The sequence below is a fragment of the Crocodylus siamensis genome, chromosome 4 (genome assembly GCF_052110815.1).
Source record: "Crocodylus siamensis isolate JL-2025a chromosome 4, ASM5211081v1, whole genome shotgun sequence".
In the NCBI taxonomy this organism is placed as follows: Eukaryota; Metazoa; Chordata; order Crocodylia; family Crocodylidae; genus Crocodylus; species Crocodylus siamensis.
This window is the reverse complement of record NC_143398.1, coordinates 132,470,114-132,482,360: the sequence shown is the minus strand read 5'-3', so window position 1 is coordinate 132,482,360 and position 12,247 is coordinate 132,470,114. Positions and strand designations below refer to the sequence as shown.

Genomic DNA, 12,247 nt, shown 5'->3' with positions numbered 1-12,247 from the left:
AACTTAAGTGGCATGGGAGATCTTAATGTCAGTCCCTAAACTCTCTGGAGTTTACCTTTAAAATCTAAGCAGCATTCTTTTGATGTCATCTTTTTCATAAGTAATCTAAAACTACATTGACCACTTTTCTTTGTGTTTCTGTATTGAAGCTTATAAATGCTTTTCAGATCAACCTCCTCAGGGAACAGACTCACATCTAATACTTTTTATCCACTGGATAATCCTAACGATATTTAAAGAGCTACACAAAGGATGACAGTTGAAACGAATCTTCCTCTCTTACACAGATTTTATAGAACATACATATGAAATAATTGGGTAGCCACCTAATCTCTTCTCTACTAATGGACAATTATTTCTGGTACCTTTACAGTATTTGTCTAGACTCAGTTTCCATTTTAAAATACTTTTTAATATGAACTCGACCGTGAACATCTGAAGCAACTAATCAGTGACAACATGTGTTTTAGAAATCTCAAGAATTTCTTCACAGTGATTCACAGAACCATAGAAAATGAGGGTTGGAAGGGACTTCAGGAGGTCATCTAGTCCAACCCCCTGCTCAGAGCAGGACCAGCTAGATCATCTCAGGTAAGGCTTGGTCTACCTGGATCATAAAAACTTCTAAGGATGGAGTTTCCACCACCTCTTTGGGAAGCCTGTTTCAGTGCTTTCCTACCTTCTTTTGTACCAGTGCCACATACAGACAGTTGCAAGTACACACCCAGATGGAAATGTGTGTACTTCCAACTCCGTTGTTGCAGCTGACCACAACACACAACAGTTGGAAGTACCTGTATGCATGGGCGGATCCAGGATTTTGAAAAGGAGGGTGCAAATGGTGGGGAACATCTTCACATAGAACAGAACAGACATCCTTCTCCAGTTAAAGAAAAGCTCAATGCTTTACTAATACACTATAGGGCAGGGACTATGGGCATTTATATACATTTTTCTGTCCTGCAATGCGCCAGAGATTCGCTGCTTTGGAGCAGACTCAATTAATTGAGTCTGCTTCACACATGAGCTGAGGCAAACTGCACTACGCCATATGCAGTTGTATAAGTGACAACATGCAGAAAATGGCAGTGGTGCGCTTTTGAACTAAAGCACCTCCGATATGTTTCAGTTCAAAAGCGCGCCGGCGCCATTTTCTCACCGCTGATGAGCATTTTGCCACTTATACAACTGCAAGCATCGCAGTGCTGGGTCCTTTTCAAAATGCCTGGTGCATAGTAAAAACAGTCAAAAGATGCTGTGATGTCAGTCCTGGGTTGTATTTATTTATTTCTAATTTTATGTCTCAGGCCAAAACAGTCAAATTATTTCTGAATTTCATTCACTGGGCAGAGAGCCCAGGCATTCAGGTCCACCACGGGCATGTATGTTCCCTCCCAGACCCTTCAGTTTGAGGTTTTAGACGCTTCCAAATCCATGGCAGGCATCTGGCATACAGGAACCAAGCCCAGAGGTCTTGGGGTTCGGATGCCCCTGAATCCTATTTGCTCTTAGCCAAGAGACCAAAGAAGCAAGATAGGGGGAAATCCCCCTTGTGAGATCCTTCCAGTGGGAGGCTAGACTCTGGTAGGGGGGCGCTATCCACAGTGCATCATTTGGACAGGTCTCAAGCCTTCACTACATGATTGCATTCAAGGTGACCTGACCTCCCCAGGAAAACCTGAAGCCATTACAGTGAAAGGCAAATCTCTTCTTCAGAGTCATAGATGTAAACCTAGCCTTCTCCAGCATCTTGGCAATGCCTCCCACATGCCACTGCCAGTCATTGCAACACCAGAGTTAATATAACCACACCTGAGTTAGGGTTTTTAGCTGGGGCTAAGCTTTAGTCTACAGCAGCGTTTCTCAGCCCGCGAGTTGTGACCCAAAAGTGAGTCACAAGAATATATGGAAGGGTTGCAAAGAAACTTTTAAAAAAGGTTCTCCTTTACACGGCAAAAAACGTGGGAAACGGTGGGCTTTCCCCTTGCCGGCTGGCACAGCTCCAGCCCGCGAGGGGTTGCTTGAGGTCCCCGTGCCCCACGCACTGGGGCTGGCGGCAGCGGGTGAGGAGTATGGGGTCAGGACTGGCCATCGATGTTTACAGATAGGTCCTGGTCCAAAAATGGTGAGAAGCACGGCTCTACGGGGCTGGGAAATGAGCTACCAGAGTAGGGAGAGAGGCTAGTGGGAATCCAAGCGCGGGAAGCGGAGCTCCTCAGCTCTGCCTGAGGCCGCGGGAGCCCCGCCATAGCCCTGGCCGAGGGTGACTGACAGGGCGGCCCCGGCCGGGCACACTGAGGGCGAGGCGAGGGGACGCGCGGGCCCGGCTCTCGCCTCGCTGCAGCGCGGGGAACCAGCTGTCCGGCGCCCGCCCCCCTCCTCCGCACCTGGCAGTCCCGCAGCGGCGCCATGATCCAGCTCCGGATCCAGCCCCGCGCCGCGCCGCGCCGCGCCCGCCCCAGTGCGGCCCAGTACTGCCGGCCTCGGGGCGGGGCCGAGGAGGAGGAGCAAACCCCCCCGCAAGGTCTTACCACGACCCGCCTCCAAATAAAGACACTTGAACGTCGCTGACCCCTTCTCACTCACTCACTGCCAAGGTGCAGTGAGCAGTGTACAGGAAGCACGGGCAGGCCCTGCAGCCTCTCCCCGCATTCGTGGGGCTTTTGGCCCGCTGATATGTCCTCCACAGGAGGTTCATATTGAGCAGATTCTTTTTGGTATTGGTTGGTGGAACCGGAGCGTGCTCCGTCCACTCCATGCATTGACCTGGTATTGCAGTGCTTCCAGGACCGGTGCAAAAAAAAAAAAACCAAAAAAAAAAATGTGTACAGCAAGGAAGAAGACTTGTTTCCGTAGTTATGTAATGCTTCTTGGCATAATTGTCTAGAGCACGGCGGTTTTTCAGCAGACAGGATCATTTTGAGCTTCCAACAGGATCATTTTATATTTAAAACGCGGCAGCACCTCGCTCTGGGCAGGCGGCAGCGCAGCCAGGCCCCAGTTCCCGGAGCAGATCCCACTCTAAATCCCAGCGCCCCCTGGATCCCAGTCAGGATCTCACTGTGGATCCCCACCCCCCCCGGACCCCACTGCGGGTCCCACTGGTCCGGCTCCGGACTTCACAGTAGAACCAACCCCCTGGTGGGATCCCAATGTGGACCCCGCTCCACCGAGATCCTACCCCCTGCCTGGACCCCGCTCCGGGTCGCACTCCCCGCTGGCTCTCAGCCCCCCGGGCCCTGCAGGACGGGGGCTGACCGCCTCAGATCCCATGCGAGCCGCCTCCTGCCGCCCCCCACTGCCCCCCCGGGGGCCCTTTTGCACCAGACCAGGGCCAGAGGCAGCCAGGGGGAAACTGGGCTTGGTCCCGTGGGGGCCTGGGGAGGAGGGGGCAGGGTGAGGGTGTGGCAGGGGAGTCAGGTTGTGGGAACAACCAGAGGGACGCTGGTGCGGGGTGCCATGGGGAGGCCATGGTGCATGTGCAGGATGATGAGGAGGTTCTGGGCTGCATGCGGCTGTCCCTTGGCAGTTGGAGCAGTTGGGCAACAACTGGTGTTCCTAGCCCAGGGGTCTGCGCCTCTCACCTTCTCATTGCCATGCACAGACCACTGCTCCCCAGCCTCCTCCTGCACCTCCTGAGCTTCCGCTGCCCCACCGCAGCAGCCTTTGCGCCTCCCAGCTTCCAGCCCTTGCCACTGCTGGTCTCTTGCTCTGACCCCCACGGACGTGTCTATCGGCGCCAGGACAACGAGCTCTGGGTCTCCTGCCTGTGGGATGGTGCCATCCAGCTGCGCTACAGACCAGCCCCTGGAGCTATAGCCACAAGCAGGGAGGGGCAGACTGAGCTGTTGCCCCCACCACGGTGCCGCTGGTATCGGGATACGGCCTGGGTGCAGGACACCTCTCGCTGGTCAGGATGGGTGGTGCTGGGTCCAGGCCTGGCTCGGGGGAGCCCAGCTCCACCCTGGGCCTCAAGCCGCATCACAGTACAGTGCGTGTCAGCCTCATGCACCGCACCAACATGCCTCCACCGCAATCTGAGCATTGAAGTTTCTGGACAAGATGTGAGGCTCTTCCTGCTTTGGCCTCAGGGACTCCCCATTCAGGAATGGCAGCCAGTGCAGCTGGGCTGGTGTGCACGCCTGAAAAGCTCCCGCTGGCATTATCGCTTCAGTAGCCATGGGAGCAGCCCCCCTGCACTTCTCATCCCCAGCAACCAGCATCATGAGCCACCCCCAGCTTCTGCCTACCCCAGAGTGGAGATGCACCAGGCCTGTGCCTCCTACTACAGCTACCACCTGACTGTGCGCTATCATCGCCCTGGCCTCTACATTGTCTCAGTCAGCATTGAGCAGGGGCCTCCCATTCGACTCAGTCTGTCCCTGAGGGTGGAGCCTGCCTTGCTCCACGTGCTCAGCATCCACTCTAAGATGCTCAGTGTCTCTCAGCAGCCCCTCAGCCTGTCCTGGGAACTCCAGACCCTTGGTCCCAGGACACTGGCTTATAGCCTGCTGGATCTGCAAGGTACAGGGAACTGGTCTACGTCCTACAATCCTTTTGCCTGGCAGAGCAACTTCTGTGCTCTCCCCACATCCCGGAAGCTTGGTGAGATGCTCATAGCGAGCATATACTTCCATGTGGATGGAGACTGGCTGGGGGAGATGGAAGGGGAGCTGAGTTTGTCTGGTGCTGCACTGAGCCTGAAAACAAGCAGCCAGACTCCTGTGTACATCACACTGAAACCCAAGAAGACCAAAATGGGCATTTACATTTTCAGCCAGGCCCACGGACTCTATTATATAACCCAAGAAAATGAGGCTGGTGCTCCCAGTAATGGTTCCAGCATCCACTATGTACTCTTTCAACAGCAGAACCTCTCCTACCTACTCACAGTTGAATTTGTCAAGTTGCAGTGGTACAAGTTCAACATGCACCTTTATCTGAACCGGCAAGGAGCCCTCTTCAGATCTCTGTTAGACAGAGATATCGAAGTCCATGTTTTCAACAGCACCCATTCTTTTTTGCAGACTTCAGTTTACATTGTTTGGTTTATCCCTGTGCAACATCCCATGCTGCAGTGTGAGTGGACCTTCAATCTGCAGGTGTTTGGGTCAAAGAAAGAGCAGCTCATCCAGAACAGTACTTATACTTACAGTGACCATGTGAAAAATGCAGCACACTTTGTCCAGCGTTCTGTTTTACCTTTTAATCCTGCCCAATACACAGGGTTTGTGGCAAGAGTGGACTGCATCAGAAGTGGACTTACACCTGCTGTGTTAAAAGTCACAGTCAACAATTATGCTTCCAAAGTCATAGAGTCATTGGTCTCTTGTCAGCGAAGAACCTGTTCCCTACAGACTGTTCAGATCAAGAAACCTGATCTCCCTGATCCTGTTATACGGGGTAGAAGGGAGGTGCTTCTTACTTTGTTTATCATCCTTCAGACGAACTGCACTGGAGGTTTAGCTAGAAACCCACGCTGGCAAATTTATGCTGTTCCAGACATGACAACTGAACCAGACTTGACAGCTCCTTTAGATACACCTATGATCCGGAATAAAAACATGGTCTTTTTACCAATACCCAAGCATAGTTTAGATATTGGCTTATATCTGATTATTTTCTCTATTAATATAACTTCAATAGTTACTTCACAAGTTCTGAGTGGATCAGACAGAGCTTACCTTCGAATGGAGTCAGGTGACCTGGTGGCAAACATTAGAGGAGGCAGTTTCCGAACAGTGGGGTATTCAGATGAGTGGACTCTGGATGGATCTTCTTCCCAGGATCCCGATTCATCAACAGGATTAGAGGGAATCACATTTACTTGGTATTGCAGCAAACATGCAGTAGACTATGTAAACATGCAATTGAGTGAAACCGGAGCCTGTCATCCGGATCAGGTGGATTTGAAGTGGATAAACTCCTCTGGTCCTATTCAGACCGTTTTGCCAGAAACCCTTCCAGGGAATGCCAGGTATCATTTTCGTCTTGTAATTGAAAAAGGTGGCAGAAACAGTTCTGTGGACCAAACTGTTAGTGTGCAGTCTGGACGCCCACCACGCCTGAATGTTGTATGCTTAGAAAACTGTGGTCGAATTGTAATTCCAACTGATAGATTTACTTTATCTGGGAAATGCCTGAACTGTAGAACTACTAGTCAACTAGTCTATCGCTGGTCCCTTTTATCAGAAAGACTCACTGAAAAAAGATTTGATTGGGCTTCCAAAACATCAACAGGGAGGTTTACTGCATACTTGTCTATAAATGCTTTAAGTTTTGTAAATATTGCAGACCAGTCATATACACTTGTCCTAAAAATAACGACTGGGAGTGGTGCATCATCAGTCTCCAGGTATTCTTTTTATGTCAATTCTGCCCCTAGAATTGGAAGGTGCACAATCAATCCAACTGAGGGTATTGCATTCCAGACCACCTTCATCGTTCAATGTAGTGGATTTTCAGACAGGAATTTACCTCTCACATATAAAGTAATAGCAGCTTCAGATTCATTAAAAACAAGTAAAATCACTACTCTGCAGGAAAATTCATTTGGGACAATAGTCTATTTTGGTTATGAACCAAAATCCCCTCCTTCTTTTCTCCCTATTGGCATACCATTCAAGAACTATGCTCTTACAATCTATATCCAAATCTCTGATTCACTTGGAGCATTTTCTCAAGTAAGTTTGCAGGCAACAGTGCAGGATCCAACTGAAAATAAACCACCAGAAGTGGTGCTAAATGAACTGTTGGCTTTAACCAGTGGGTCAGATGCACCAATGACATCTTTTCTTCAAACTGGAGATTTTTTTAATGCAGGCTATTTGGTTTATATGGTGGCCTCCCTTTTAAATGATGTTGAAGATGCACTAGATCTCCAGGTCTCTAAGGCTGAATTTCGGGAAAGCCTTCTTAACATATCTATAGGAATTTCTACTGCCAGTATAATGGAAGTTAATCAAGTGACCGCTTGCATTTCTCAGATTACAGAGGAAATTAGCGAAGTCAATGTTGAATCACAACGTATTTCTGTTAATAAACTGTCAGAAGTGGGTGAGGCACTGAAAAGACATAGAAAAGGAAACCTTGGGTCTGAAGAAGCAGAGCTGCTGACTGCTGGGGTACTAACAGGCTTATCCAATGTCTTGAGAGCTTCTATTAATGATGTCAATGTGAATGTAGTGAAACAAAGCTTCTCCATCATGGAAGATTTAGCAGACGTTGTCTTACAGGGCAAAGTCCCTGGAAAAACTGAAACGCTCATGGAGTCCCAAACCTGGAATATGACTCTAAAAAAAGATGAAAAGTGGGATGTTGCAAGTGCTTTCTCTGCCAGGAAAGATTGCCAGAACTGTTTTTACCCGACACTGAAACAGGAAGATCATTCAGAATTGCCAATAGATGCTGTTATTTCCACAGTTCTTTATGAATTTGAAGAGAACCCCTTCCCTTGGTTGGGTCACCCTTCCGATATTACAACAATGGTCACTGGGTTCAAAATGATGGGAGCTAAGGCTAATGGTGACACCATAGGGATCGTTCCTGAAGTAGCAGAGATGATGATTGCTAGAAAAGATAAAGATTCTGCAGCTTTTCAGCTGACAATTGGACCTGATAAGACACTCCCTCAAACAACTGGAAGATTTGCTTTTGAAGTGAACAGAAACGCCAGTAGTATATATATCCAGATTTTGACCCGATTAAAAGTTTCTTTTGAGGTACTTCTATATGCAGATCTTAATGTCAGCCATGATTCTCCAATAGCTTCTTTTACTGCATCTCCCAAATTTCCTACAAGTGGGAATAATTCAAGGATCACTGATTGTGTGATTCAGACTCCTAACATTATCTGTCTGTCACCAGCATTGCTAAGAGAGACAGCCCCAGGCAGCGGGGCCAATAGATGGAATGTCTCTGTTGTCTTGCAAACAAGCTCCATTATAAGGAAGCAAAACAGTGACTTGGTGAAAATAGCCCTGTTTAATGCTGAGTGTCTAGACCTAGATGGAGTGCAGAGTCAGTGGGAAGGAGACTCATGCACAATTGGCCCTAAAACCAACTGGGAAAGAGTGCACTGCATCTGCAAGATGAAACCAGGCATCCAGGCAGTAGGAAGCCGCATGATCCCAGGGTCTTTGAAAGACAATATCAAATTCCTGGCTGCCAAAGTGTTAGTCATTCCCAACATAGTAGATCTGGAAAGGTCTCTTTTAGAAAACATACCCAGGAATCCAGTGACCCTTCTAACTGTGGCTTTCATTTTTTTGGTTTATTGTCTCTTGGCAATCTGGGCCATGAGAAAAGACAGGGCTGATAAACTCAGCAGAGACAGAGTTATAGTTTTGCCTGACAATGATCCTTTTGATAAAGTATGCTTCTTAGTCACTTTATACACAGGCAGTCGCTTTGGGGCTGGAACCACAGCAGATGTTTTTCTTCAACTTATAGGCCAACGTGGCGTCAGTGATGTGCATTGCTTACAGCACCCAAATTATCCATCTTTGCTTCGTGGAGGTACAGATACTGTTTTGCTAACTACCAAGAATTATTTGGGAGACATTTATGCTTTGCGGGTCTGGCATAACAATGCAGGTTCTTCTCCAGATTGGTTTTTAAGCCGAGTGAAAGTTGAAAATATGTACACTAGAGAATTTTGGTTGTTCATTTGCAGAAAATGGCTTGCTCTTGGCAAAGAGGATCATTTACTGGACAGGACATTTGTTGTTACAAATCAAAAAGTACCTTTATTAAAAAAGGACTATTTCTTGATAAATTTTGCAAATGACTTGATAGATAATCACATATGGTTTTCTGTTTTTTCTCAAGTTGTCACCGGCTCTTTCAACAGGCTCCAAAGATTGTCTTGCTGTTTGGCAGGATTGTTATTGACTCTGCTCATAAACATTATGTTTTTTAATGTTGAGAAGAATGAAGACTATTCAATAGAAATACGGTATTTGAGATCAATAGCCACTGGAATTGAAAGTGCTTTGGTTATCATACCAGTGCAAATAATTATAACTGCATTGTTTAAGTACTCCCAGAAGGAGCCACCTTCACAGAGAACAGAGCAGAAGCCCACAGAAGAAAGTTCACCCTTCATGTCTGAAAACCTGAGGAACTGGAGGGAGCGCCTGCAAAAATGGTACCTTTCAGAAACTTCAGCACGATCTGCGAGTCCCAGGTCTTTGGAGAACCCATCCCATTCTGGAAGTCCCTACAGTTCACAAGATATTAGGAAGGAAAAAAAACAAAGAAAATCAAATAACTGGAGTAACTGTGCCATTTCTGAGGGTGCTGCAAATGCTATTGCAGCAGAGGAGGAGCAAGTACCAGCTGAATCAACTCGAGAGCCAAAAACCCGACAGAATCTATCACCAAACACCAATTTCAGCAATAATTATGCAGAACAAAAGGGCAATGGCAATAGGAAAGAAAGGAGGCCACTAAACATTCCCTACTTGCGCTTTCGCAAGAGGCCAGAGATAATTTTTTCTTGGTGGTGCATCTATGTTTCTTGGGCATTGATCATAGCAGTGGTTGGGGTGTCATCATTTTTCATCGTATTATATGGTTTGTCCTATGGCTACCAGACCTCACTGGAATGGCTTGTAGCCTCCATAACATCTTTTCTTGAGAGTGTGCTGCTTTTTCAAACCCTCAAAATTGTCCTTCTTTCTGCCCTAAGTGCAATTAGACCAAAGTACTGTGTACACATCCCATGGTCAACCCGGGAAAATTATCTTGAGATTAAGTTGGATGAGGTTACTATGGATGCAGATGAGATGAGAGAAATGCACTATAAGCTTGTGAAAGCCCGAGGCAGTAAGCAGTATCAGCCTTTAGAAGAAGACGAGATTGCAATCATGTTGAAAAGAGAGATGATAAAAAACAAAGCTTTCATTTTCCTAAAGGACACCATCAGTCACTTTATCTTTTTAACCCTTGTGCTGAATATTGCTTACTCTGAAGAAAACACCAACAGTTTTTACTACAACCAGGTTACCCATAAACAGTTTTCTCTTCAGCTCTCCAATGTGGCGCAACTAGAACACATTTACTTGTGGGTGAACAATGTTTTTCTGCCTTTGATCCACAATGACAACCAACCAACCTTTCTTTCAGACAGCTGGTCTAAAATCCTTGGTTTACCTAGGATGCGGCAAGTAAGGGCTAAAAGCAGTAAAAAAAAATGCTTCCACCCTGACAGCTTTGTAAATAAATTTGTGATAAGTGAAAGCCATTGTCTTCCCATATATGGCAGTGACCCCGAAGAGAAAGGTGACCATGTTAGGTCCTGGACAGAGGCTACCAACAAATCTGTTTCCAGTGATGCCAGCAGCTATGCAGGATTTACTTACCAGTCAAACACAAATCAATGGACTTATTTTTCCTATGGAGAGTTACATACATATGGACCAGGGGGGTACACTTTTTATTTTTTTCCTGAAGAACAACGGCCTAATTCAACCAAAAGGCTGGAAGCTTTACAAAATAGCAGTTGGCTTGATGAAGAGACATGGGCTGTGATTGTTGAACTCACTACATTCAATCCAGATATACATTTGTTTTGCAGTATCTCCATTATATTTGAAGTTTCTTATTTTGGGCTCCTCAATACAAGCTTGTCCGTACATTCCTTTACACTTCCCATTTTCCGCCATCTAACTAAAATCCAAATGTTGGGCTTCTTGGCTGTCCCTGGTTTTCTCTTCATTTATATTGCAGATGAGATTCACATGATATACCAAAAAAGGAAAGATTATATAAAAAATGTTTCTAATTTGATCAACTTTAGCCTGAAATCAGTGCTTTTTGTCTTTGTTGCTCTACAAATTATCAAATTTATGATGGCAGAAGACATAGTCAAGTTTTACTTGCTTCACCCATACAATTTCATTCCATTCCATGCAGTGTCTCATGTAGATCAGACCTTGAGGATAACTCTGGGCTTTCTGGCATTTCTCATTGTTTTGAAAACTCTCAGGTATTCCAGATTCTTTTATGATGTTCGCCTGGCACAAAGATCAATCTTGGCAGCTCTTCCTGGCATCTGCTCCATGGCACTTGTGGTGGCAGTGTACTTTTTTGTTTACATGGCATTTGGGTACCTAGCATTTGGCCAGCACGAATGGAATTACAATAATATGATTCATTCAGCTCAGACTATATTCTCCTATTGTGTTTCAGCTTTTGAGGATACGGAATTTACATCCAACCGCTTACTGGGCGGTCTTTTTCTAGCCTCTTTTATGCTGGTGATGATCTGTGTCTTGATTAATTTGTTCCAAGCTGTGATTATGTCTGCCTATGAAGATATGAAACAGCCGGTATATGAAGAACCATCTGATGAGGCAGAAGTGGTTACCTTTTTAGTTCATAAGATGAGAAGGATATGGTATTACATCACCTGTAGGACACCTTCCACAAGTGATCCCGATCTTTTTCATAGTATACTGTATGGACAACCTGAGAGGAGGAACTATCGACATTTAGGGCTCAAAACCAAAAAAATAAATGGAAAGAAAATGGTTTATCTTGTCATATAGATAATACAGAGTTTTATATGCAGTAAGAGCAACTTCAAAGATTGTTCAACTATTACAGAGAAAACAAATTAATTTGCCAGGTGAACACCCAGAACATTTTCTAAAACAATGTGAGAGAATTCTCAACATTTAACCACTCATGACAAGTTCTCCTATGTATCCCAAAATCCTATGGCCCAATTTCCATGATACTTTAAAACAGCCATCAATTTCTGCAATAATTCGTAGGTTGCAGGTGAGGGATCAGTTCTGTAGTTTTCAGGTCATTCTTCCCTCTAATGACAATACAATTGCAAATTGGGGCTGATCAAATTTGCTTTGAACAGAGGACTCAGAATGTACCAAGAGGTTCTTGACCCACAATTTGATGGCAACCCTTAACAAACTGCAATCTGAAAATATAAGAAAAAATAGAACACCTTTTAGTAAGTCCACTTAGCAATTTAAAATACTACTTCAAGCCTAAATTTCCCTACCAAAGGAATTTAACAATGGTACAGTCAAGTTCTCAAGAAAATTGGTATTGAACAAAAACTCTAAAATTTAATATTTTTTGCATCTTTTCAGTACAATTTTGTATTTTTCTACTCCACCTGAATATTAGTTAATGTTACCTTTTGCTAAGTGAAGACTATAAGACCCCATCTATATGTTACACTTCAAGTGTGATTAACCATTTAATTATGCTGTAAGTT

General features: G+C 45.6%; 2 protein-coding genes across 3 annotated transcripts in view; one reads left to right on the top strand and one right to left on the bottom strand.

Annotated features, from left to right (window-relative positions):
* Window positions 1–2,636, bottom strand: part of LOC149866513 (tetratricopeptide repeat protein 38-like) — a 47,550-nt gene extending 44,914 nt beyond the window's left edge. The window contains exon 1 of one of the 2 annotated variants that reach the window (XM_090043815.1): window positions 2,532–2,636. Coding sequence is in view for 1 of the 2 variants with exons in the window: in XM_090043814.1 (XP_089899940.1) it covers window positions 2,388–2,411 (24 nt within the window). In the remaining variant the exon portion in view is untranslated. Of the gene's footprint in view, window positions 1–2,387; window positions 2,488–2,531 lie in introns of those variants that run through there. The other variant, XM_090043814.1, reaches the window with a different exon arrangement.
* Window positions 2,637–3,470: 834 nt separating this feature from the next.
* Window positions 3,471–11,552, top strand: PKDREJ (polycystin family receptor for egg jelly). The gene has a single exon (XM_090041614.1). The coding sequence runs from the start codon at window positions 3,471–3,473 to the stop codon at window positions 11,550–11,552; it is 8,082 nt and encodes a 2,693-aa protein (XP_089897740.1).
* The last annotated feature ends 695 nt before the right edge of the window (window positions 11,553–12,247 follow it).

What these genes read in the sequence shown, in the direction of transcription:
- PKDREJ (XM_090041614.1), top strand. Translation starts at nt 3,471, where the DNA reads ATGGTGCATGTGCAGGATGATGAGGAGGTTCTGGGCTGCATGCGGCTG.